This window comes from Siniperca chuatsi, linkage group LG13 (genome assembly GCF_020085105.1).
Source record: "Siniperca chuatsi isolate FFG_IHB_CAS linkage group LG13, ASM2008510v1, whole genome shotgun sequence".
Lineage (NCBI taxonomy): Eukaryota > Metazoa > Chordata > Actinopteri > Centrarchiformes > Sinipercidae > Siniperca > Siniperca chuatsi.
Window position 1 is genome coordinate 7,449,159 of NC_058054.1, and position 27,943 is coordinate 7,477,101.

General features: G+C 41.8%; 2 protein-coding genes and 1 long non-coding RNA gene across 4 annotated transcripts in view; 1 reads left to right on the forward strand and 2 right to left on the reverse strand.

Annotated features, from left to right (window-relative positions):
* On the reverse strand, positions 1-19,019 carry zzz3 (zinc finger, ZZ-type containing 3). The gene is given in 13 exon segments (XM_044219862.1): positions 1-1,705; positions 2,363-2,463; positions 3,099-3,233; positions 4,797-4,946; positions 5,705-5,800; positions 6,317-6,418; positions 6,891-6,962; positions 7,684-7,796; positions 7,923-8,070; positions 9,256-9,394; positions 12,195-13,242; positions 13,245-14,141; positions 18,842-19,019. Coding segments are annotated over 12 exon segments (3,081 nt in total). The 5' UTR covers positions 14,077-14,141; positions 18,842-19,019; the 3' UTR covers positions 1-1,560.
* Positions 14,152-19,810, forward strand: LOC122887050. The gene is made up of 2 exons (XR_006380461.1): positions 14,152-18,167; positions 19,623-19,810. It is a non-coding gene; the product is annotated as an uncharacterized LOC122887050 (long non-coding RNA).
* The window catches only part of usp33 (ubiquitin specific peptidase 33), a 21,655-nt gene continuing 13,389 nt past the window's right edge, over positions 19,678-27,943 (reverse strand). The window contains exons 10-24 of one of the 2 annotated variants that reach the window (XM_044219864.1): positions 27,299-27,743; positions 27,028-27,168; positions 26,759-26,871; positions 26,247-26,419; positions 26,059-26,129; positions 25,944-25,977; positions 25,766-25,811; positions 25,481-25,661; positions 25,193-25,319; positions 24,872-25,041; positions 23,041-23,122; positions 22,792-22,900; positions 22,076-22,178; positions 21,162-21,230; positions 19,678-20,860 (exon numbers count right to left, since the gene is read on the reverse strand). In XM_044219864.1, the coding sequence (XP_044075799.1) occupies positions 20,706-20,860; positions 21,162-21,230; positions 22,076-22,178; positions 22,792-22,900; positions 23,041-23,122; positions 24,872-25,041; positions 25,193-25,319; positions 25,481-25,661; positions 25,766-25,811; positions 25,944-25,977; positions 26,059-26,129; positions 26,247-26,419; positions 26,759-26,871; positions 27,028-27,168; positions 27,299-27,743 (2,019 nt within the window). In that variant the 3' untranslated portion in view covers positions 19,678-20,705. Of the gene's footprint in view, positions 20,861-21,161; positions 21,231-22,075; positions 22,179-22,791; positions 22,901-23,040; positions 23,123-24,871; positions 25,042-25,192; positions 25,320-25,480; positions 25,662-25,765; positions 25,812-25,943; positions 25,978-26,058; positions 26,130-26,246; positions 26,420-26,758; positions 26,875-27,027; positions 27,169-27,298; positions 27,744-27,943 lie in introns of both variants that reach the window. The other variant, XM_044219863.1, reaches the window with a different exon arrangement.

Sequence of the window (27,943 nt, forward strand, 5' to 3'; positions counted from 1 at the left end):
TAGAAACACTATTTTCACATACTTTTATTTCCACGATTCTCCTCTAGCTTTTTTTTTTTTTTTACATTATTATTTTTTTTTTTACATAAGAACAGACTGTTATACACAGATATTGAAGCAGGGCAAAGGGGGTGAGGGAAGGAGACGAAAACCATACAAAATGGTGTCTATTCAAGCACAACAAAATCTGTGTGTATAAAATTGTGTGGGTTGTTCCACTGTGGAGGCACCAACCTCTACCTCAATTCTTCTTTTTTTTTTTAAATAGATTAATAAAAATACAATCTTTTAAATGGACCTTTTAAAGTGGACTGCAAAATTAAAGAAGATCTAGAGGCATGATGACTGGATCAATAATGTGGGACAATGGGTCGATGGCGCCCCGCAGGATGGGAGAAGTTGTGGCCAGGTTCAGAGGTGGAATTTCCCCCCAGAAAAAAAAAAAAACAAATTTTTCTTTTAAAAATGGCACACGGCAACTATCGCTGGCTACTTTTCACCATATACTTGTACACTCAACATGATCAACAACGGCACACATTGGGGGAGGAGAAAAGATGAAAACAAAAATAGTCTTGTGCACTTTCCATACGTTCCCATTCGCCTGCAAGTCTGCCTTCAAAAACATTTGCTCTCCGTGCTGTAGTGCTTCCTTGTTAGACATGTTTTAGTGGAGAGAGCAAAGGGAAAGGAAATACAGATGAAAGTGTGTGTGTTTGAAAGGTGAGGAGGATAGAGAGCAGCGTTGTGTGACAGTGATAGTGATGGATCCATGCTGAAACATGGCACACAATCCGGTTAACACATACAGGTGTGTCTGCAGAACATCATGTGGATCAGCAGAACTTCCTACAGTCTGCAGCCAAAAACACACCGACCTCAAGTTCCACACCGCCTAACTTCTCTCGCAGCAGCCACAACTCCCACTGAGGAAGATGCGACACATAAATACTCAATCTACAGATACCTAGCTAGAACATTTTTTCACTCTTGCATAACACAGAGACCACATACACACATACAAACCACCTTTGTGTATCTCAGTTGATGACTTCACAGTCCACTATGACCAGACATCTCCATTAGGTGGCGCTTCACTAGACTGATCGTCAACTCTCCAGTTTTGAAGCAGCACAGGGAGGTAACTGGAGGGCGATGATGGGAAGAGGGGAAAGGGACAGCCCTCCTGGAGTCACAGAGTTCGGGAATGTCGGTGTGCCTTCTGGTTTTTTTTTTGTTTGTTTTTTTAAAAATAGTGTATCGTTTCAAATCACAGATCCATTGATTAACCTGGCTGAGGTGGAGCGGGGGGCCCCCCCTTGTTCTGAGGAACCAACATGGCCGCCCTTTGCTTGAGTCAGGGAGGCCACTTTACCAACAGCCCCCCCCACCAGCAGCACCGTGGTCTGCTCTGAGGCCCCTGGCTGTCTGCCTGCCTACTGGCCTTCCTGCCTGGTGGCGGGTTAAGCGGTTATCTTGAACTTGGAGGATGGAGCCATGCACAGAGTGGCCTGTGGGATTTGTGGAGAGAGCCTGGAGCTAGAGGCGCCTGGGACCCTGTCATCTGTTGGCTGGAAAGTAGTTAGGGTCCAGGTAGTTGTAACCCGTGCTCTGCGGCAGGCAGTAGTCCCTGTCCAGAAAGGTGTCTGTCTGGTGCACCGGTTCCAAGTGGTGGTTAGGCTTGTGGGTCTCTGTCTTGAACAAGCTGGAAGACGAGCAGAAAAAAAAAAGGCAAAGTGTCAGCGTAAGAGCCACTGTGTTGGCAGTCTGACGATCCCGTGGTAAAGGAAGAATTAAGTCATAAATGTCAGAGCAAAGAGCAGCTGAACAATTTTACTCTAACTGGGCTGTGTATTCGAAATCAATACCTGGTGACCGTACCATGTTATGTTATCTATACCCCTTTAAAAGATATCACAGAGCACATGCTGGATTTTCAGTACATCACAGCGCTTAAAATAAGTCAACAAGACTATACTGCAATATACATCGTGATAATTAGGCATGTCCCGAGTTGATCCTAAGGATTGGTATCGGGGCTGATCCAGGCATTTTTGAATGGATCGGTATTGGCTAAAATTAACCTGATCAAATGCAGATCCTTTCTTTACTGCACTTTGTCCACCTCAGCCTGCTAGTGTTGCAGCACTGCTCTCCTTTACCACAGCCGGGCTCTACAGTGCAAGCTGCATTAACATTTAGGTAAATATAAGTATCGGATCAGACTGAGCATTAGAAGATACCCAATATAAAAGGACTCAAGGACAAAAAAAAACTTCATCGGGACATCCCTATTGATAATATTAAGTTTCTGGAATTGATGCAAAACTCAGAAATCCCAGACAGAGGTGGAGGATCTCACCAGTCGGAGCAGTTGGAGCAGAAATCGACTGAGTTGTCCTGCGGACAATCCTGACAGTGCCACCGCACTCCTTGGATGGGCTCCATGCCGCAGACGTCACACTGCACAAAACACACACACATTCAACATCCTCAGAACACACTTTTCTAACAGTATAAAACTATTAAATGCTGGTAAAAATCATCAGCAAACACTAATTTCTTTGAACAATAACATCTGAATTTCGAGATACAAAAAGTGTCCCAATGCTTTACTTTCTCGTCACAACACGTCACAGATAGGTAGTAACACTATAAGGTATAGCACTAATAATGTGACTGCTGTAATCTGTTACCAATTTCAAGCTGAAAATGACACAAATAAAATATGTATTTTCAATGATTTAGTGGTTTATTTTTTAATTTCCATGCTATAGCCAGAGCCAAGATTTTTTGTACTATTTCCAAGTCTCCTCTATTTTGGTTGTGTGCGAGTCTGTCAAGTAATTATAAAGGTGGATGCTGTCCTTTTTAAATACACTTCGTACTGTTTTTTGTACAGTGTGAACATGCTACGTACTCAAAACACTGTTAGAACTTGTGTATCGTATGTAATTTGGACACAAACTTTGTCCCAATTTACAGTATAACACCTCTGACTCAGGATGGGATTTCATTACCCCTCTTACATTGAGGGCAGGTGTATATGTAGAAGCTTTAATGTTGTCAGTGTGTTGTACAGTGTGCAAAGTCTTCACCTTGAAGCCAACATGCCGGACCCCGGCCTTGTCCTCCTGGATCTCCTGGAGCGTCTGTTTTTTCAGTCTCTTCAGCTCTAAAAGCTCTTTGTACTCTGGCAAATTTCTCAACTCCACAGGTATACCCTCCTCGTCCTGGGTGTGAGGGAAGGACAGACAAACACACACATACATAAACATGCACACACAAAAAGAAAGAGACAGAGAGGAGATGACTGATAGGCATCAGGACATGCACAGACAAAACATCTCTACATGACTCCAGGGATCCAATCTGACAATGATATCTCTAGATGTTTTCTACCCTGCAGACAAGTTTGCTGCCATTATTGATCAATCTAATTTTAGCTGAACAAGAGCAGCGTATCCATAAACACCAGTCCAGGTTTTTTTCAGTTTGGGCAGCAATGTTGCAGTAAGCAGAGATTGTCTTTCGACTGAAAGTACATGAGTGCAAACCTGCGTCTCCTTCACAATGACACCTAACGTCTGCTAGCTCCAGCCTATACAAACCTCCACCTTCGTATGGAGGGAGGGGGAGAAGAGACGACTTCAGAAATGAAAAAAGTGGCAAAGTGCAAGATTTTATTTATTTATTTATTTTCAACAAAACTATCAGTCCCACTTGTAGGTCTTGACAGGAAATGGCTTTGTTTGAGTCCTGCTAATTTGCCGACGCATTGAGAACAGTCTATCTGCATTTTCGCAGACTACACTACACCCCCCCCCCCACCTAACCAAACTCTGACCGTTTCGACGGCGTATCATGTATTAGGCGTGTCCTGTAGTACTGTACACCAGCAGATAGACCTACTTGGACGCATTTGCCCTCAGCAGACTTTTATTCCTTCCCACAAACACGGACAAAGTTAGGGACAACCTGGTGAAGTGAGAAATTATTATAGTGGCCCATGCTGGCAACACCTTTGTGACTTTGCTTAATACTGGCGGTGTCAGATGTTTTGTTAACGCGCTGGTGGAGCTGGCAGCCTGTGTTCTCAGCAGGGCACGGTGACCCGGTTTTACTTAAAGGTTACTGCCATCAAAGAGAGAGAAAGAAAATGTCAGCGCTTGGGTAACAGCAAGGAGTTGCGCAGTTCAAATAGAAATAGAGGCGAGGCTGGCCGGGCACCCTGCTCTGATTTATCCACTTCCAACAGTACACACTGCCCTGATTGAAGTAAAAAAAAAAAAAAGTGCCTGATCAAGGGCCAAATGCCTTATTTCATCCTATGGTGTTAAAGTGGAGTGGAGAGGGACATTCTGTCATGTGAAAGCAGACATAAATGACAAGGCAGGGAGCACAGGCACATTCGCTTACTTCGCCTTGTAAGGAATGGATTTAAATAGATTAGTCAGGTATAAAACACGCTCCCCAAGGCACGTAACATGCAGCTTTTACCCATCTTTATCTTACAGGTCACTGCTTACATGAGGAAGAGAGGGTGAGACTGTGGACGTAGAGACAGAGAGGAGGAAATGTGAGCTTGTGATTAGCTTAATTAAGCAGCAAAGTACCACAGCCTGGCTCGTGATTAGTGACACGACAAAGGCAGGGGAATACGATCAATTACAAGATAATCTTCAAGGACAAATAAATTAGTGTTGGATGTGTGCAGAAAGAAGTACACTTAAAAATAAAGAAAAGGCATTGTGGCTTCCAGTTATTAGTGTTCTGTGATGTGACTGCAGACTGACCGAGTCATCAGCAGAGGGGTCCTGCACGCTGCTGTAATACGCCGAGCGCTCATCATCTTCATCCATGTAGACCGGAGGCTCATAGGAGGTCAGGAAAGTAGACGGCCGATACAAGTGCTTGTTAAGGTGGTGCTGCCTCTTATTGGATGCCTGGGGAACAAACAAGTACAGTTACAAGAGCAAGCAGTTTTAAGCAGGTCCCCTTAAACATGTACTGTTAAGTCAATACAATAGCAACTATTACTACTTAGTTAAAAAATTATAGCACTTCTGCAGATGCTTAAAAGTAGGGCTGGGCAATATAGGTGAAATCAATATCATGATAGTAAAAAGTATATTTTCCAATATCGATATATCTTGATGTGGCACATGTATGCAAACTTAGATATAAAATAATGACACTGATGCTCAATACAAAGAACTGTGTTCCAAAACATTCTTCACACGTTGAACAGATTTTTAAAAAATTGCTATTAAAGTGCAAATTGCACATTAGAATTTGCTTGAAATCATTAATTTTGCTAAATGCCAATATTTGAGTCCAACTTATATTATACTGGCTTAACCGATGTTATCAGCTGTTTTTATCTCAGGATAAGATATGAGTGCAGTGACAAGGTTATTTTTCAGCTGTAAATTTCTACACTGAGTACATATCTTGGTCACAATTCCTTAATAACTAAATTTAAGAAACGTGTTTATGTTTAAAAAAACCCAGCAAATTAATTTTTGTAAATTGTTTTTAACTGTCATGTATATCGGTCGAGTCATAAAGTCAAAATACACCAATATTAAATTAATTGCCCAGTCCTTAAATAAAGACACTTAACGTTCATGAAGAAACGCATTTGTTTAAATGACGTTAGTAACTAAGTATGGTTAAGGGGCTTGGTAAATAAGTAAGTTACCTTTTTAGTGTACATGCACAGATTGGGTGTTCGTCCAGGCACAGGGATACCAGCTTTTGTCAGTTTGATGAAGTACTTTTGAACCCTACTGGCAACCTGGAATGTTTTAAAACAGGAAAATGGCTGCGTTAATGATTTCCAACTGAGGAACAGCTGCTTGAAGTAATTGAGATCATTCAAATGTATGATCCAGGTACTTCCAGGGGGTGCAGTTATCACACAAGTTGGCCTTTACCAATTAGCACTGCAAAGTGTACACTCTACACTCAATTTAACAGTCTGTTTCCATAGCAAAGACACACAGATCTATAAATGTCAGGGCATGCTAATAAAAACACAAGTAGACAGTGGTGCAACCGGTTTGAAGACAACCGAAAATATGTTGATTAGCTGGCAACACACAATTTTAGTCAGATTTTGTCATCTTAAAGTTTGTTGCTTCTTTGAGATGAATTATTTCTGCAAGTCTCATCAGCAAATTCTGTAATTTGCTGTTGTGTTTTTATCATTTTAAAATAAGCAAATAAATAAAATATTCTGAACTAAGCCGGTAATAAGTCTGGATCAAACAAGCATGCATTTTTTCCAGTTAATCCTGACTCTCTTTGTCACCTGTTTTGCTGTTCGATTGCCGAGCTCATCGGCAATCTTCTGCCATCTTCTCGACTCGACTTCCTCGGGAGGAAACTTAACAAGAAGCTGCTCCAGTTTTTTCTACCAGAATAGACAAAATAACAGGTGAAAACCAAGTAGGGACACATTTCTTTACTGCATAAATAATATGCAGCATTGGTACATTAGTGTTTAATGTATCTAATATGCTTTTATCACAAATCAAATATACACCATTCATAAACAGCCTATGAAACAGGTGGGTAACAAAAATCATTCCACATTTGAGTTGCTTGTAAAATATAATGTAAATGTAGCCCTCATTTCACAAATTGGTAATGATTTTCCACACTAGAATCCTGTATATTTCAGATATTTGATAATAAACTGAGATTCTTTTTCTAAAAATCAAAGTGAGAAATGGTGTTATGAAAAAGAAAGAGTGTCTGGAAAGAACCTAAAAATGTTTCAATACTAGTGTCATCAAGCGTTTCTGCACACACTTTGTTTTTACTTGTTGAATGACGTCATTCTGATAAAATACAGTGCAACATCTTACACACTTGTTACCTACCTGTTCCTCCACAGTCCACAGCTGGTTGAATGTGTCAGGCTTGTTTGGGTGACAAATCCTCCCCCTGATCATCTGTCAAGAAAACACCAGTGACAGCCATGTTAAAAAGACTAAGACTATACAAAAAAAATGGATACTCCACCATTTGAAGCGATCTGCGCATTTAAACTGCCTGGCACACTGAATCAGTCAGTTTGACAGACAGATGTGACTCGAGATGTGTCACTGGGAAGACGCAGAAAAACAGCAACTCTTTTGACTGACAACAAAATCCTGTTAGAATTCAGAGAGTAATCCGGGAGAATGCAAATGTGCTTGCACAATATGAACAGAGAGAGCAACAGGAATAATCAAGGAGTTGTTTGCTCAGTGCTAAATTCTTGGTGCTGTCTAATCCCAACAATCAATTAAAAGTCAAACCTTACTACCCACGCAATGTGGGAAAAGACCCACACACATAACAGAGGCCAAGAATAAAATATAATCAGAGGTGTGGGAGAGGCGGGCTCTTCATGTTTCCATAGATACCATCTTTTGTGCTCACGTGTGCTGCATGCTTAACACTGCCGAGCAGCAAGAGAGAGGGAGATGAGGTTGGAGGAGTCCAGGCAGTGTAAAATGATAAAAACCTGATGATTTGTAGGCCAACCTGCAGGAGATCGGTGACTCACCAGCTATAGTTAGGATTGGATGTAGCTGCATGTGCACTACTGATATATTGGGAGACAATCACAGCCGGGGTGACAGCAGCAGAGTGTGTGCTGTACATTTTAGTGAGGAGGCAGAGTCATACCTGCGTTTGCCTGCCATTCTCCGGGGCATCACTAGTGGGCAGAGAGGAGTACATGGTGGAGGATTCGCCTTCTTTCTTAGGCTCCACGGGACTTTTTGGTCGAGCAGGCAAACCTGAAGGGAGGAAATGAGCAGAATTTGTCATGAATTTAAGTGGCAGAAACATCTCTCTGGTGTTTATTTAGATAAGAAAATGCACAAACACACACCAAGATAAAGGCAAATAAAATGTATACATGCCTTGATCGAAGATCAGCTTTAGCCGCCTGGTTTTGCGTTTCTTGTCGCAGAACTCTCTCTCAAAGTCACCGAGGCCTGAGGTGTACTGCTCCCACGCAATGTCAGGGAGCTGGACGACTCGCTGAGGACACGGCAAGCCCAAATTCACCTGAGGGTCGAAATCCATTAACAAATGAACTCATAACTTCTATAAACCACACTGCAACAAGGTTAGATTGCTTAACATAATTCAAGTTATTACATTTCAATGTAATTTTTAGGACTTTTCGAAATAGCTCCCTCAACAGGGGCTTTCTAGTGATTTCCTATATGTAGATTCAAGAAATGGATGGCCAAAACCCTCCATCTTCATGCTGAGTTTTACTAAAAGGGTTCACCACATGATTTCACATTTTCATTTTTTTTCTTAATATAATTTCTCTGCAAACAAATTAACATATGCTCATGAGTACAAAAAAATGATAAGCAGGTTACTGCTTTAACACCCACAGCAGGTGTTCTGGTTGTATTTAGTATTTACATTTACTTGACTGCACAAATGCATGAATTTACCTTGATATTATATTGAGTAGACATTCAAAAATATCTCAAGTAGAAAAGGTGCACATCCTGGCCCAGTTGTGAACAGATACAGAAATAAATCTGTCATACAGTGGAAAAAGAGTCTGCACACTGAATTTTACAAGCTCCCAAATATATATTCAAGCGACGTTTTAACCAGCATGGTATTCCTCAGGTATAAACCACGAACAAATCTTATGTCATGTCTCAGAGAGAGGTTGATGCAGAGTAATGACTACATATTAACTTATAAACAAGCACAATGTATTTGCACATTTTATACAACTCATGTGTTGTTGGTTGTACACTTTAAAACATACACTCGGTGGCCCCTTCACACCTGTGCAATCTAATGCAGTCCAATTTCAACAGCCCTTCCATAACATCTATCTTTACGAAGCTCATGTTTAGTTTTTGGTGACATTGTCTGAAATGTGTGAGTATCTGTGTTTTTAGTGAGCTTACAGTTAAAGGTGGTGTTGTACTGGACTGCATTATACTGAGAGGTTATTTAAATTTTTTGTCCTTCCCATATACATACATGAGTATAATGCAGTCCACTACAACACCATCACTAACTATGACCTCACTGCTAAAACATATAATTGAATTAACACCTCTATTACAGTGTCAACAAAAAACTGAACATTATAGGCATCATAAAAGCAGGCTTTGTGGCAGAACAGTTGTATTGGATGGAATTAGACTGTACCAGTGTAAGTGGACTCTGCGTACAGTTAAAACACAGGGACACGGTCTGTATGTTTGTTACCTGTTTCTGCAGCTGCTCCACAAAGCTGATGGGATCGGCGAGTGCCTCTCTCTGGTGACGCGCCAACGTCTCCAGGTCCAGGATGGCCTGCGTGCGCTGGGCCTCGAGAACGCCGATGGTCTGCAGCAGCCTTTGATAACTGACATGGAGGGAAGCGAGGTTAGACAACAGTGGAAGGATGGGACCACTTACATTATTTAACTTGACACTTGCAATGCAACATACTTTTAGACCCCAGACCATGCATGATTCAAACATGGTGCTGAGAGCCTAAATTGCACAAGACATGAGCCACTCTCCAATCCTTTCCACCTATTTTGCAAATAACATGTTTACAGGTGCTTGTGTGTGCGCTAGAAATCTTGGCAGTGGATGGAAATTATGCATCTCAAACCAGCTGCTTTGGCAATTACCTTACACCTTTAGAGTTACTTTTCTAGTGTAGCCCATTAAGAAATGCAGCTGGTTCAAATGGTAAGAGAAAATACACTTCAACCATTAAAACACTTTTCTGATCTGTAACTGTGCACAATGCACAACACTGAGATTTCATAGCAATATCAAAACCTTTGCATGACAAACTCTTGGGTTTTGCAGTGCTCAAGGAGTCTTCCGTGCTGTAGAAGTCTGACCTTTCCACTCACACCCTCTGGGGCAGAAGGAGAGCTGCAAACTGAGCTGTCAGTGACTAAGTGTGGTTCTGACTCAGAGGCTTTACAGTGTGAGCAGAGCTGCAGGAATCAACAGGAATGTGACAGCATCCTGCATGGCTATAACCTAATGCAGGTGCTCAGTGAAGCAGAGTGGATCAATCTCCCCTAACAGGACATGAATGAAAATCAATGCACAAGAAACAATTTATTCAACAGCTGCCAGTGGTTTAACAGTCATACAAGCAAAACGTTCAGAAGAGTGAACTGTATTTAACCTCGTATCCCTTCATTAGTTATAAACACTATCCTTTTACACTATGTAAAGCTCTGCTGACCATCAGTGAGTGGTGTGCTTCATTGCTAACCGTAAATCTGTCTCTGCAGCAGTGGCATAGAAACATACTGCACATTTCCTGTACTACAGAGTGACTGATTCAAATGTAAGATCTCTGCAAAGGAAAGCAGGCTGACTTCCTCACATGAACAGATGATCTGTGCATTAATCTGTTTTAGGGAAATGAGAAGGACTTGGCTCTGCTTCTCAGCACTCTGGACTCCTTCCAGGTGTCCAGGGACAAGCCTGGTGTTCCATTGCCACCTACTGGGCCTGAGGTCCACTGACAAACACTTGTGCCAAAAGAAAAGCCGGCCAATAGCGTTGCTATGTTAATGTCTGATAATCAAAGATAGGTTTATGCTTTTTTAAATATTGACATGACACAGGCAGAGGGAATGGTGTCAAAATAGACAAAGCTGTAAGATGCAAATACAAGATGTTCTGTATACATATCATTAATCATGTCAATGTCAATTCTCCATTTTCAGCAACTGTAAAATGCCTAGTCATGCTTGCCTAAAAATGACTCCTTGCTGTATTGATCTGAGCCTTCAAAAATTCTCCTTACTCAGCACAACCTAAAACTTGGCACGTCACAGAAACTTGATCAAATTACCTTGAAAAACGAGAGCAGTGAAATCTTATTCTAAAGCCAATGTACAAATTTAAAACATTCACCAATACTGGTGTCAAAGACAAAGGGACCTCAGCTGATTGTGTCTCTAAGCTCCTGCAGCCCTCTGCCCCTCCTCCTATGAAGATGCATCATGAATCAGCTGACCTGCCACAGTGCAGTTAGCATTGCCCGACGGAGCGCAGCACGGGATCTGTCCACCAACATCAACATCCAATCTTGCATGACAAGTGACAACAACTCTAGGAACAAAGCCCGATACTGAGAAATCATTTTCCTCTAAAAACCACTAATCTTACAGAGAAAAGAGAGAACAGAGGCAATCAGCAGAGTAATTTTAACATCCAGTCTCTGGGCAATTGGCAGCTAATTCACACAATCACAGCACCAGACAGAAGGTTGAAATTAAATGCAGAAACATGCAAAACCTGAACAATAAGACAGGAGCACCGATATTCCCATAATAACTAAGGAAAGACACCAAAAATAACTGAGGTAATTAAACATTCTGCCCATGCGTTGGTGGTGTAAAAACCCAGAAGAAAACGTATATGCCAATTCAATGTCTCCTTTCATTAGTTTTTTGTAGTAAGGGATGACAATGTCTGCTAACAAACCTAGCTAATCTTTTTTTTCCATTATATTTACATGGAAACTTCTGTAGCTACGTGGTGACAAATTAATATAAAATAAACTGTTCAAATATAAGAACCCTCTATGTCATAGCCAGGATAAAGTTAATTTTCCTTCATCAGCACAACACTGTCAACAATCACAGAGTTGAAAGATAAATCTGAGGGGCCTTGAGAAAATTATCAGGGCAAGAGAAGATAATGATTGTTCTGTCACTCAAAGTTTGATTCCTTTTGATTATTTCTTATGAAATACGGGAAAGTTTTACCTCTTCATGCCTCTAACAGTCACTTAAATGAAACCATCTAAAAGATTCAGAGGAGAAAATAGCTCATAAACATATTCAGAGGTTGGGCACTACTGATGTAGCCTAAATAATCAGCACACAAGCATAGTCAATGTTTTGGACACAATAAGACTGATTCTCCTACATATTTAACACGAAGACTAAACTGAAAAATACTTGAGGTTTTACAATGTTCAGCACTTTTAAAACATCAGAATATTCTTAGAACATATAAATCTTCAACTTAAAATCCCTTCTCAAATGCATCTCTGGTTCCTTCAAAACCAAAGACCAGAAGTAACGCAATAAACACAGAATAGAGTGATCAACATGTGTGAGAGCTACATCAACAAAAGATGAGGAGAGAGCAGAATCCCAGGGGGGGCTCCCACATACTCTTTGTTGTGTTTAAGAGCCAGGTGGTCAGACTCAAAGTAATACACGTCTGGCTCCTCCTCTTCCTCCTCCTCCTCTGCAGCCTGGCTCCGCGTCAGCTCCTTGCTTCTCTCAGCCTCTTTACACTCCACAGGCCTACCATCCTCAACACCTGCCCTGTCCCCAGGATCCACGGAGACCAGCTCCTCGCAGGAGGGGCCAACGGAGTCTAAGGGAGCAGGTTCTTCCACCACAGGGCAATCCTCCTCCAGCCCAACCACCACCTCCCCCTCTTCCCTCAAGGGACCATTGTCTCTGGGAGGAGAGCTGAGCTTGGAGGAGGAGGCCTTGCCACCGGTAGCAGCCCTCCTGGGTGAAGTCCGCAGGGTATATCTGTGTTCATAGAGCTCTGTGAAAGAGGGGGGCGTGCTGGATATTGAGGGGTTGCACCCCGGCTCTGTGGGGGAGGGGGTTGTTGCTAGTGGGGGTGTAGTTTCTCCTGAGTTGCTGTTGTTGATTGGACTACTGTTCATGTTGGTGGTAGTGGAGGAGGTGGAGGCAGCAGCTTCCTGCACTGGTGTTAGTGGCCGGCCGTTGGTGTCGTTCTCACTCTCCGTCACCTGTTCCTCATGGGCCAGACACAACGGGTCGCCCACCACGTCAACCTCCACCTCCTGCTCCTTGGCCACTATCAACTCAGGGACAGGATCATCTGGAACAGCCTCAAATGTCGGCGCAGATGAGGCTGGCGATTCCCCTGAGCCAGAGACCTCCATCTGCACAGGGACAGAGTTTCTACAAGGCACAGCGGGGTCAGGGGATGAGGGAGCCCCCGTCTGACTACCGTTGAGCAGCGATGGGCAGTTGATGGCAGAGGCGGGATTTGCACTAGGCCCTTCAGTGAGTGTGCTGGGTTCCTCTGCTTTATTCTCTCTGAGTCCATTAGAAGTCTTGTGAACATTCGGGGGCTGAGCTGCCCCGTCACACTCCACATGCCCATCCTCTGCCTTCCCACTTGTCAGCTCACCTTCCTCTTTACTGAGGACAGGTGAGGCAGGAGCTGTGTTAGAGAGTTTTGGCTGGGAAATTCTTCACAACTGTTGTCCTTGCTAGGCTCTGGGACAGAGACTGGACTTTCAGGTTTCAGAGGCTCAGGGTCCTCCTCGTGTCCCTGAGACTCTCCAGAGCGGGAGCACCGCTTGGTCCTTTTGATTTGAGGACAGGCATCCTGCGTCCCCTTCACTCTATCACAGTTCTCAGACTTCTCAGGACTAATGTCTTTTTCTAAACAGGACACGCCCCGCTTCCTGGAGCTAGTCCATTGCTCCGCCTCAGCTGGAGAAGCATTCGGGTCAGTTACCTTTCCCTGCAACGAGGCCTGCTGCTGGCCATCCTGCTTGGCGTCCTGCTTTGTGTCATGCTTTGCGTCCTGCTTGGTGTCATGCTTGGCGTCCTGCTTCGCGTCTTGTTTGACGTCCTGCTTGGCGTCTTGCTTGGCGTCCTGCTTGGCGTCTTGCTTCGACTCCTGCTTGGCGTCCTGCTTCGACTCCTGCTTGGCGTCTTGCTTCGACTCCTGCTTGGCGTCCTGCTTCGACTCCTGCTTGGCGTCCTGCTTCGACTCCTGCTTGGCGTCCTGCTTCGACTCCTGCTTGGCGTCCTGCTTCGACTCCTGCTTGGCGTCCTGCTTCGACTCCTGCTTGGCGTCCTGCTTCGACTCCTGCTTCGACTCCTGCTTCGACTCCTGCTTCTTCTTGGGCGACCGGGCCCTAGTTGGCGGAGACACAGAGGTCTCCTCCGGCTGGGCGATGCTGCGGTTCCTGAGGGTTCGACCACAAAAGTTCTCATCCAATCCATTGAGCCCCACTGACGACCTTGTGACGCGTGAGGAACGGGACGCGGCCATACTACGGCGGGTGCCTACAGTCTCCTCATCCTGGTGCTCTCTCCTCTGCAGCAGAATGTGGGCATCTGCAAAACACACACAGACACATGAACTACATTAAGTCAATAATCACTGAAAACTGCAAACCTTTACAGCTCAATGGTAACACCACAGCACTACCTTTGCAACGGCTATAGGTTTGATTGGTTTCACTGGCCAGCCAAGCTAAAAACGAATGCACGAACGGTACCCTGGGGTGTTTCAAACAAAAGCGTTCTCCAAAAAGGCCTTTGTTAAATACTGCTCGGGTCATTTCTCAGCTCACACCAGAGGGGTATTGATTTCTCCTGTCATTGTAGCTAAGCAACACCTTCTGTCCACACGCAAAACTACTGTCTTATCCCAGGTCTGTACAAATTACAGACCTTCCACCTACATTTATAAAAAGGTAGAAGATCTTATATTGGCAGAGGATAAAATAGGAAACAATAAGGTCAGATCTTCCATCTAGCGTAAATGACAAATCACACAGTCTCTTTCGACACCTCTCAAACGTCACAGCTTTGAGGCTCATCTGTATGTGCTTCGTAACTCAAGAGATAAAGGTGACTACAGCGCAGCAAGCATTTTAAGTAATGAAAAGCCCCCAAAGCTGGCAAGCAGGTGACTTACAAAAAGGTAAACTGCCTGCAACAAGCCATCATACAGAATGTGTGTGTATGTTTCAGTGAGGGCATATTTATTTCCTCACTGCAGCGATTACTGTTTATTCTGTCACACAAAGAATAAATATGGTTTACTGGTAGACTGATTTCTGACACATAAGATGTACTGTAATTCTTACACACAGTTCAGGAAAGATAACACTGCAGACATAGGTTTGTCATCACATACTGTAGGCTCTTTATCTCTGTGGTGTGCCAGAGGACCAACAGGCTGAAATCCCTCCACAATTTATCAAAACGTACAAAAATTGAAATGCTCCGATAACAAGAATCCTACACAAGGCTTACAGGCTTAGAGTGTGGACAACCATAGAGGCTTAGGACATGACGATTCACTTCCTGACACAATTTAAGGGACAACAAAGCCTTCCCAAACTCGCTCTGTGTGTCGCCTGAGGTATCCCACAGATGAAGTACATTACTGTGCATCAGAACAGAAATCCTCGCTTACAGTGTGAAAATTAACACAATCCAAATGCTGCCAGGCACAAGTAGTCAATCTTGGATATCTTATTCTATACTAAATAATGAATTTCACGGATAACAGATAGCCTTCATGGAGTAACAATTCAAATATAATCTAGGTCAGACAATCCATTATAATTTCACTATGACTATGATTTCACTCATGGAGACAAGTTTACCTTACTCACATTTATCTCACTGACATTAAGATTGTTATTGAGGCAACACAACATTATGAACAGAGCTGGGTTACTCATCAACACAGCCATCTTATTCTGGTTTCTCTCAGTATTTTGATTCTGCACATAGCTATAAAAGGTCATGGAGTGAAGCGGATACAAAGCAATGTATTTAAAAAGAAAAAACCTAGCTGGCGGTCACAGAAGACTAAAAACACGATAGCAAATATAGCTTTCACTTTATACATAACACCTCGAGTAATAGAGATTACATTAAGGGTGCTTTGGAAACTTATCAATGTGTGTGTAAATCTTAATCTAGTTGTCATAGAAATCAAACATAAATCACTGATTAGAGGTTATTGAGAGATATGATTAGAATATCAACGTTCATGAATATGTGTATATTACTATGGATTTCCACCACATAGGTATACAGTAATTAGTAATAGTTATCTGTGTGCATGAAAACATGCAGTTAATGAAAGTAGGAGAAATTTTTGAAGTTACATCAGGAGGTTAGAACCATGAATATATTACCTAACTCCTGTGAAAGTTCCCAATCAACACACACACACACACACACACCTTGCCACTGAAGTATCCTCTAGATGATAGCGCCAAATAATAAATCTAACAACAGACGACAATAAAATCGAGACATGGTAAAGGTCATATTAAAGTGACATTCAGGGGGAGGTGATCTCACGTGGTGTCATTTTGCAGAAGACGACACATAGTCATAGTCTCTCAGTGTAGAAGAGAGAAATTATTGCGTCAATTAGCATTGCGGACATGGTGCTCATTTACATATATTCCAAGTACATCAATCTGTGGGCCGACCTCTGTCAAAACTGATTTAAAAGCTCTTTGTTGTCTTTCGTGGGACAATCCCTCCCTTTTCCTACACTATGCTAACACAGCAACATCAAAAGCAGAGACTGCATTGGCGACAAATACGTTTTGATAATGTTTCTTCAGGGAACATAATCACCTGGAACAAGCACTAACACATGCACATATTACTCACACGCCGCTAAAGACTCCAACTGAGGAAGCTAATGTGATTTGTCCATGCAAAAAATAAGAGAGAGCAAAAAAGAAACACAGAAAGCGGGGAGCAGGGGGCAGGTTATTCAGACCCTTAGACTCAAATCGACAAAAGTAATTAAGCCTGCTCATCTGACCTGCTCTCAAAAACTAGAAAACTAATCACTACTTCAAAATGATCAGGGTTACAGTTTAGCTGAATAACTAAAATGTTATCACACTTCCTTGTCCCAATAATTAACACATTGCTGGCATAGCCTCAATTAATAATTAATCAATAAACGTCTAATGATGCCTTTAAGTGCCTGTCTGAATTATCAGAATAAAAGTTTTGCGCACAGGAAACCATATAAATCCAGTTGTAATTATTTGGAAAATCTGACTACCCCATCTAAGCTTAGACTCAAACTAATGTAAAACACGCCTGACAGCGGTGCAATGACTGGAATGTCGTAAAATAGAGTGCAAGTGGTTACTTGGTGGACAGCGTGTGGCATAGGTTGCTTTTTTTCTAGTCCACACTGTTACCAAGTAAATACGCAAGAACTTTCTTTTTAAGGGCCAATCATTAACAAACTCCTAAAATGACAGGGGTCTCCTTGGTATGTGTAGTGAATTACCATCAAACCATAAGTCACAACATAGGCTCGCCAAAGTATACACACTATTAACATTAAAATAGATATACTTTAGGCCAGTGGTTCCAAACTTGGAAAAGATTATTCAGAGGGGTAAAAAGAGTATTAAAGGAGTATTACATTTAAAAAAAACTATTTCTTTACACAATTATTTCTGACTTTACTTCAAATTTTTGTGTTTTCTCATGGAATGCTGGATACTTTCAACTCGTCAGGTCCCTAAAAGTGCTTTAAAAAAATCTGATTAAGATGGTTGAATTGCTTATAACTCATGTCAGCACTATGGCCATACTGTCTGACGAGGGGCCGCAAGTTTATTTGCTTTGTTTTATGGGGTCGAAAGCCAAAAAGGTTGGGAACCACTGCTTTAGACCACAGACCAGCATTCGTTGTTCATTAGAGGGTATATGACAGTGGACAGCGCTCAGTTACTGATCCGAAGAGAAATTTAAGTCTTTTTGTGGCTATCTTTTGTGTCATATATAAACAAACATTTAACTGTAATAACTTATACTGTATAAAATACAAGAGAGATTAAACTATTCCTTTTCGAGGAACACCAGATCCCAGTAAACCCCGAGGTACTAATTTACCATTTTGCAGTAGAAGGGTTTGAGCAAGTTCATTTCAGTCTTAACACAATATACTGTCATGTAAAGCCACTGATCCTGACAAGGTTGGCATAATAACTTATGCTCACAGGTAGCAGTTTAACCACATATTTTTAAAATGTCAAACAGAATATGTGTGCAGCTGCAGCAACCTAGACAGGACCCATGTGTGACTTTAATTCTCAATCAAACCACTTCCTGTTCTTCACTAAAGCGCGTGTTTGGTTGTGAAGTTATGTTAACACGTGCTCATGACATTACTATTATCATGACAAACCAAGACTTACAGATGGGTAATTAGCCATAAAAAGCGAAACACTGGTTACAATGACATTTTAAGGCTGTAAATTCCAACTATACATAAGTAAACACACACCTTGGAAGCTAAATGTGAAGGCTATTGTTGGCAAACCAGCTAAGCTAACGTCCGTAACTGACTTTGGGGTGAGAATTGTGTTTTATGATAAACAAACAAGCTTTGTGCTGTTTTACAGTCGCGTTGGACTGTTAATCTTTCTTGCTGACCTGTAGTTCAACACTTTCAAGGGGCCTACTGGCAAGAAAAAAATCCACGGAGTGGTGTTGGTATACATACCGATGAGAATCGCTCAAATCCCAACATCCCAGCTAATCAGCTGCCGCGAGCTCAATATCGACAAAGTTGGAGGAATGAGGTTTATGTTAAAATTAGCGAAACTAGACAACGTTGCGGCTGCACGTGCCACCGGTTAAGTTAACACTAGTTTGCAGCAGATGAACTCTAAAGTTCAGGATTAAAACTCCAACCACACGTTTAGGCAAAACAACCCAGTTGTTTCATGGAGCTGACGAGCAAGCTAAACGTTAGCATGGACCAACTTCCAAGCAAACGTTACTTGACCTAGCTTGCTGTTTAGCGGGCTAACCGTAGCAAACTAACTTACCGTTAGCTCTCAGGGCTTAATATAAAATATTAACGCTTGAGACACCAAACTGTAGACTGTTGCACCCACGAAATTCAGATATTATCTTAAACACTTACGCTGGCACCCAACGAACAAGTACACTACAATCTAACCAAACCAATTTCTTTTTTTTTTACTAGTGAACGACTAGTTAGCCAAGTTGGCTAACGTTACCTTCGCTAGTTCTTCTCGGCTAGTTTTCCTGTTAACTGCATCGTGCAGAGAAGAATCGTGGCGATTTCGGACGTAGCCCCTGTAGTTGCGTTAGCTTACTAACATCGGGTACATGTTAGCTAAACTAGCTCGACAACTGATACAGACAAGTCCACCAATAATACATATACTGACGGGGGGAATCGCTACTAACATTGTGTTTCGCCGGGGTTTACATTTCTACTGCTGCGCACAGACACAAGCAGCATGCTTAGCAACCAAGCAGTATAACGGCAGTTGGTAACCATTTAGCAGCTACGGCTAGCCGCAGCAGCCCAATATTAGCTAGCTAAGCTAGCTGATTGTTCCGCGCATAACTTTGCCGATGTATTTGTGTACTTCCAACAATGCCGGTCACGGACATTTTTGGTGGGTTAACAAATTCAGGTTTTGTCATTTGCTGTACTACAAGCACCGAACTGGAGGTACACTTCTAAATAGCGTTTGTAGCTCAAGAATTACACATACCTCACTTCCGTAAATTTGCTGCACGTTCGGCCGCAGCCATGTTTTCAATCCAGTCAACTAGTCTGGGTGTGTGAGCCGATTCAACCGCGCTCGTCAAAATGCAACTCTACTGTACATTTTTGCCCCTGCCAAGAGTGCAATCGGTCACACACTCTCCGGGTCACCTCGCTTAATTGATGACTGTTTATTGACACTTTTTTTTTTTTTTTAATGGACAATACACAGCATAGTTGACTTTTCTTTTCTAATTTACTCCTTGTTTCTCATCTAACAGCCACTCTACCTAACAGAAATCAGCAGAGGATGACAAAATCAAGGTGACCACAACGTTCAACATGTTTTCATCAAGTTTTAATAGTGTTAGCCAGCAAAACTCAGGATGGATCTTCCATATGCAAAAACTTACAGTACAGCATTCTGTTTACCCCCTATCAGCCAACACATTAAGCAACACCATGCCCATACACAAAAGTAATGCCTTTAATTGATTAGATTGCTGATGATGATGCTGATTACATACTGCAATATGCTTTCTGTAGCTGTACAATTGAGTGAAGATAAATCCAGATCGTGATGTGCGTGCACATTTTATGAGCAGCTTTGCAGTTTCATGCAATGTTAAACTGGGATTGAGTGTTAAAGCATGCGTTCTTAACAGACTCTGCCTGCCACATATTTTCTACAAAAAAATCTATTAACATCATATTAAATCACTCCCTTCTGTGATAAATAACCAAGTGCTGAATCTTGACCAACATACTAGCAGTACTGGTACACTCAAATACAAACCAGACATTTGCGTGAGCGTGCCAATTTGTACGTCTACAGAACAGTGCAAAACACAAAATTAATTCCTGAGACTACTCAGTAATTAGACCCTTCATTTTCATCACTTTAAGTGTCACATTTTGCTCTCCTTACCATTCGTTGGACAATATTCTCCTACAACAGGAAAAATGTTGATATATCTACAGCAAGATGTATTGTGAGTCATCAATATCAGCAACACATAACAAATGGACATACTGTATGTGCTCATTTGGCCAAGAAAAAAAAAAAGAAATATGGCATTCAGTGGAATTTTTAGCTGCACATAATTTAAATGCTCAGTTCTGAAAACAACCTGACACATGAATACTACAGTGCTAATAGAAATTTAAGAGCTCTTTATACAGATTTGTACAACATGACAAACCTTTTTCCGACATGTTAATTCCCTCTGTCAGCTGTCAAAGACTGTCATGTAGCGGTAAAGATGAGGTCCTTTGCTTGAATGCTTTTGAAATAAAAGTCAAGTGCAAAATAAAAGGCTTTTCATTTCTTAATTGTTTTCCGTTGTTTTCTGCCGAGTGCTTGATTAAACAGAGCGCGTCTCCACCTCTATCTTCTCCTCTGACTGCGATGATTCTGCTTCCTGGTGGCTGTTTGGCCGAACCGTCACAAGTGGACCACCACCGTAGATAGAGTGGAGGAAGTTCCATGTCTCTTCAGAGATCTGCCCCGAGTCAGCTCCTGCAGGGTCAGTGCAAACACACACACACACACACACACACACACACACACACACACACACACACACACACACACACACACTTACACACTTAAATATCAATAATATCTGCATAGCTCAAGACACTACTAAAAGTCACAGAGGCTCTGCAAGAGCTGTTGTAACTAAAGGATTTTTTTCTTTCAAAGATTTTATTTTTCCATCCTGATTTAATCACTTTACATCAAAACGACATCTTTCTACAGCATAAAAGTAGAAAAATAATAATACAATGACAACAATAATAATAATGATAGTTAGTACCTTGTCTGAGTGTTAAATGGCCGTTCTTGTTTACTGTAATCTTGGAATTATCAATGGCTCCCGGCGGATCTTTAAGAAGAAGAAAGACAATTAGATGTCATAATTATATACAGCAGTAAATATGCATGCCCATTTTTCGGAGATATATTCTCAATTCTAATTGTTTCAAAGAGCAATGATGTTAAAATGTCAAATGTTTTTGTCACACTATGAAAAGCAATTCCTGCTCCCCACTTGCTACAGAAAGAAAACAAATATTAGAGGAGCAGAAGTCAGAGAAGACATTTGCAGCTATTATAAATAGATGTGACAATACAAAGGAAAGGAAGCAAAAAAATGAGAACCAGTGCAAGAAACTGAAATATATTTTGACACTTCATTTAGCTGTAGCAGGAGGGAAACTTGACTCGGGGGACTAAAGCAAACTCTTTGAAGATAAATCAAGAGAAGAAATGGGACTTCATAGTTACACACATGAGCAACTTTTGGTAACAAGAGAATTTGGATGTCCCATATAAAATAATGTATTTGTCATCTTCTCCTATCCATATAAATGTATAGACCTGACACAGGGCATTTGTTTTAAAAGAGACATTTACATCAAACAAAATCACAGCAGCTTTTCCATCACCAGATATCAAACATCAGGGACAACTGTCAAGTGGGAAACATTGACATACCACTACCTTGTATAATATATGCATATAAGTAACTGTATATATTGTTTTTATTTTTATTCTATTCTAATATTATATATATGTTCTGTGTGTGTAGCGTGAAGGGGGCTACAACTTTAATTTCATTATGCAGCCCTGTGTTGTAGAAAGACAAATAAATATACCTTGAACCATAGCCTTTTAATCAGACATTTAAACAGGACTGGGGGTGGAAAGGCAAGATTTCTGTCCAATTACCATTGTCTTTTCCTTTGACAAAGCCCTCCCACTCACGAAACCACTGCATGCTGATGCAGTATATGACCACTGGAGACTCCTCCTCCTGGAACGCCTTGTTCAGCTACAGAGCAGAGGGAGAGAGGAAACGGGGGAGGAGTGAGCAGTAGAGACAAGAGGGAAGGGGATGGGGAGGAGAAACGGGGGTTATGGGGGGGGGGAATTAAGTGAGGATGAAAGGATTGAGAGAAGAGGAGAGAAGATGGAAAACCTAATCAATTCTCTCTGGTAGCTATTAAAATTAGAAGACAGTCTTAGCACCACACTGCACCAATTTAATATTTCTTGGAAATAACAAGTTGTTCCTGTTGTTAGCTTACTGAAACTCTTTCTTTCACTCACTCACACACTCACTCACTCACTCACTCACTGATAACTCATTCTGAGCAGCCATTGTGTGAGTGTGCAGACTGAGCAGAGAATAACAGCTGCATCTGTCTCAAAGCATTAATGATAAGGCTTTCATCAGGCTCACACCTCTCATCTCCTGCTGGGATGAAGAGCACCAACACATGCAGCCTATCAACTGGTTCAATAGACAGGAGTACTGGGCTGCACAGAGGCTCAGTGACACACAATGCAGTATCACTCACACCAATTTTTACTGTATCTGGCTAAAGCTCTATCCTCCTTGCTGCTCATGGTCTTGCTGGCGAACGTATGGTTGAAAGGCTTACCCTGACAAACATGTCCAGCTCTGACTTGCGCCGTTTCTCCAGTTTTTCTATCTCAATCTGGCATGTGTGGCAAACATACAGGTGGTTGACAGCTGGACCCCCTCCGTACCTGCAGGGAGCAGTCCACTTTAACTCACACATATGAAATTAACTCTACAAAGGAAATTATACTGCAACTGTGAGTATATTGAGTAATGGGAGATCTGAAAATGTTTACAGTCTCACAGTTGGCCCGTCTACTGTACGTACCTGCTGTAAAGGTGATCCCACACGTTCTGTGGCAGCATAACTACCAGGTCATCGATGAATGTTGCTTTGTTGGGTGGCACACCTGATGAAAACACATTGACACATCCATCAGACATTAACAGTGTAACATTTTAAAGGTAATGGTTGTGTGTAGAGACATCCCACATAATGTACATTTGCTAAGGATCAGTGTTGGATATATTGTGACTACTATTATGTTGAATAGGCCAAGAAGCTTCTGCTGCACAAATATGTTGAAATTGTGTTACCCTTACTATCTAATGTCCAATTTGTTTCCCTACCCTAAGTCCCTATCATTAGAGCAGTGGTTTCCAACCTGGGGGCCGTGATCCCAAGTGGTCCCAAGATAAATCTGAGGGGTCATAAGATAATTAAAAGGATTTAAGAAACATCAACAACAACAAAAACACACATTTCTTTGCGGTTTATTTTTCCAGATTTTTCTTGTGAAACATTTTGGATAGTTTCACCTCTTCATGCCTTTAAATTGTTTAATCCTTCCAATGAAACAATCCGAGAAGAAACGATCACTCTCATATCCACACTAAAGCCATAATCTGTGACTGGGAATCACAAGTAGACATTGTCTCATTTTAAAAAGGTTCACAAGCCAAAATTTAAATTTTCCTTTAATACTCTATTCCTATTATTATATTTCAGAAATTATTTTTACAATATAGCTAAACCTAACTAATCCAAAACCAAAAGAAATTAGTAACCTAAATTGAGAAAGATCCTTCAGTTTTAGTGCGACCATAGTAGCGCCTGCTGTTTATTTAAATAAATTAAATTTAACTGAACGGTAAAATTAGCAAAGTTCAAACTGTCATTATGACCTGTGTGAGAATGATATGAGCAATGGTGACCTGTCCACAGACCTAAAATTTACGGTAATCCCACCTGAAATATTCATTTTGCTTTTACTATGTTGATTTATAATGGAAAATATACAAACCCTGAAATCATAAGAAACAAAAAATGCCTGGCACTAGAACCCAGCAGAGACTGCAAAGCAGCACATTGTGTACATGCAGAAAACTACTAACACTTTACTACAGCAGAAAAAAAAATTGTGTCAGGATAAGATAATGAACTGTATAATGAAAGGTGACACTTGAAAGGTAAATCTATAATGATAATTATCTGTATTAGTCATTCAGTCTAGTGGGCCCTTTAAATTCTTTATATTCAGATTATTTAAAATGTATTATCTATGTATTAACATGCTTTGAAAATACACTGTGACACTTTTGGATTTGCATTGAAAATAAAACAACTGGCCTCACTGCACCGATATTATCTCTACTTATGTACCCGACTAGACAGTTGCTGGTAGCAGCAAAGGAGGAGGAAACAACCTGTAGGTGCTTATTTACAGAATGAAACACATTCTCTGCTGCCACTGTATTCTAACAGCTTTATCATAAATGTTAATTTTTTTCCTACTTAATTTTCAAATCCATCATTTCCAGCGCTCTCTGAATAGAGGGCTGAAAAGAAAGGAGCTTGATTGGCACAAACCTTTTTAGAGTCCTTCCCTCTTCTGTACTAAAACGAGAAAGAAGGATCATCTGCACAAAGAGAAGTAAAACCCCCTTTTGAAGTCTGCTATGTTGTGAAGGGAATACTCTGCAGTCTCTGTCAAAGTCAAAAATCCACGGCAAGGATGAACTCAAAAGCTTTGTTAAGAGAGGGTAGAGCACAATTTTTCCGCTAAATTCTTGTGCACAGGGCAAGAAAAAGGATTCAGGTTCAGGGACAGTTTGACCTCTGAGTGGTTTCAGTACGACAATGACGTAGTCATACGCACCTCCATGCAAACACAGAAAGTCGTCGTTGGAAATGGGCCCCGGCTCAGCAAAGGTCTTGAACTTGTTAAGCCACTGGCGGGAGATGTAGAACTGAAGAAGGCTGGGCTCCATCATGTTGAATAAACCTGACACCCTCCTACGTTCTTTCAGTGCGTCCTCGTTGCTCTTTCTGTGACAGGAACAGACCGCAGATTAATCACTACTGTAACGGAGTAATCAAAAGTAAGATGTAAGTTATGAATATCAAGGGAGCACAGTAAATGTTAAAATGTTACAGGGATGAATGAGTTTAACTATTGAAGTCTTGTGTGTTGGCTTACTTATAGAAGAGCACATAAGCCTCAGCATTCTGGACACAGGATTCAGACACTTCGGTCACACTTTGGTCATCAAATTCATACCACAGATTGTTCACATCATTCCTGCAGTACGCTATGTAGTGGCCACCTGGGATCAGACAGGGGAAAGCATTAGAGCAGCATTTATAAACCTAACAAGTACATGTGAAATGTTTCTACAAGCTAATGAATGCAGGACACTCCTCTTTGTGCCAACTGAAGGCAGATGCCTCAGTCTGAGCAGAAAGAGGCGTGACTCTGCCCACTCACTGCTGGCAGTGCCGTGGTGACAGATGACTGACAGCAGGTCATAGTTGGAGGTCTGGGCGGATCTGTTTTTGTCCAGAAAAGGCTGCAGGTCCAGGCCCTCGAGTGGGAAGGAGACGTGGGTGCTTATCTTGGTGGAGAACATCAGTTCGTGTCTGAAGCGCTTCAAGTGGATACACAGGATCTGGAGCAGAGGAACGCACAAAGGAGTTATTTTAGAAAGTGAAGACATTAGGGAAAAAGATTTTGGTTTCTTCATGACATGAAGTACTAGAGTTGTCTGTATACCTCTGGCAAACTTTGCATTTTACAAAATTTGACTCCGTTTCGTAATCTAAGAGGAAAAAAGACGAAGAAGATGGGCAATCATTACAGTTCCAGACATTTTTTTCTGTTTTTGCTCATATGAAATAAATCAGTAGTCCAGTTCAGTATTCAGCAAAGTCACTCAGAATTAGGTACTCACTTCTTGCATTTTTCACAGCTGTACATGTTGTCTCCTAGAAAACAACAAACACAGTTACTGAGATATCAATCTTAATGTTTGTGCTGGTGGAACTGATTTACACCCACTTGCTTACCCTTTAGTTCATCTCTGGCAAAGAAAGCTGCAAGACAATCTTGTAGCGTAACCACTGGACCCCAGAACCAACTAAGAATACAAACAAACAGAGGGATGAATTTTTAGAACAAAAAGAGCAAAGTATAAAGCCACTAATGCTCCATGTGGAGAATGTAAGTAACTACAGTGTACATATTATTAACCCACCTCTTGATGTATTCCATGACAAATGCAATCCAGCCCTGTGGTGCATAAGCTTCCCCACAAGAGCCGGCTTTAACCAGGGAGGTCTGATGGGTGGAGGAGTGGAGCTTGGCCAGGTCTTCCTTCCCTGGGATGGGTAACGAGATATCCTGGAAGTTCTCCAGGGTCACAGACACCTGACACCAACGGGACACACAGACAGTAAAGCTTCATCTTTGGTCACATTTCAATCCAATTTATTTATTTATTTTTTATTTTTACATGGTTTTGTCAAGAACTGTCACTTTGCAGCAGAATATTATTCTCATTACAGCAGAAATGTGACATGACAGTGGATGTACAACTCAGAGCTAAGCACCAAAGTAGATTTTTCCGTAACATTACATTTTTAGGAGCTTGAAATAACTTATTCTCTAATGCTCCCCTGCTAGTGTCTGTCTCACCCTCTCAGCAATCCCATCCCTATCTCAATAAAGAATTTTAAAAAATGTATGTATGTAGATGTCCACACTAACCCGATCACAGGTGAGGCACTGAACTGAGCTGACAATGGTCCCATCGAACACATCTGAGATGACACTGCGGTATTTCTTCTGACGCTTGTGCTTTGGTGGGGAGAATGTGGTCACTGCTGTGGGAAGGCAGAGAGAGAGAGAGAGAAATGCGAAAATAGTGTTTTACAGTATGTCACCAAAGATAGACAGAGAATATAACTACTTTGCTAAAACCCAGACTTTTTAAGCCTTGAATCTGGATATGACTGTCTCTGATTATGCAGAAGTACCTTTCTTGTGTGCAGGGTTTAGGCTGGGCCAGCCAGAGGCAGCTTTGGGCGGGCTGCTGGACATTTTGGGAATGTGTCCCTCCATCGGGACTGGACTCTGTGGTCTTGTGGTGTTGGACATTTGGATGTCTGGGAAGGATTCTGGTGGAGAGCAGGCCAAATATGAGAGAGTTTCAATACCATAAATTTGATGCTGAATATCAAAAAAGTCAGGTATGTAATCAAGTAAATTGTGGACAAATAAAACATGTCTCTTCTTCTCCATAATTACCTGATGTTCTGCCTTGAACCTTGATGGCCCCCTGGCAGCTGATAATGGGCATTGTTTCAGTGGTGGTGTCAACATCTTTGTCCATGTCCACTCCAGTGCTTCCACCCATAACACCATTAACTCCGGAGCGGTAAAAGTCATTAATCATGTTCTTCTCCTTCTGCCACTCTCTGTTGGCCTGGATCTCATCTTGCTCAGGAATCAGCATCTCGGCCTCGTTGGTGATGTCCATCAGCACATTCCCGCCCTGCACTTCATTATCGGCCCGCTCGCTGCTGCCGCAGGACTCGCATGACTGGAAGTCGTTGTCTGACTGGCTGTGGTTGTCCTCCTCAGGGCCGTCGTCCACGGTGATGCCGTTGGACTGGTCATAGGGCTCGGGCAGCGGCTCCTTCAGCTCCTCGTGAAGTTGATCCATCAAGCAGCGCAGAAACTCCTGGGAGTCCTGGAGGCAGAGTAGGGATAATCACAAGAAATGTTATTTGAGGTAGCAAATTAGTTCTAGGAACAGTTCTAGGACGTTTTTGCAGCTATTTTGGTCACAGTAGTCTGTGAAAAAATGTACTAATTTCCTCTCCCTGAAAAGAACATTGAAATATAAATGCAGCACTAATTCTTCCTAAATATAATCGAGCTTGACAGACA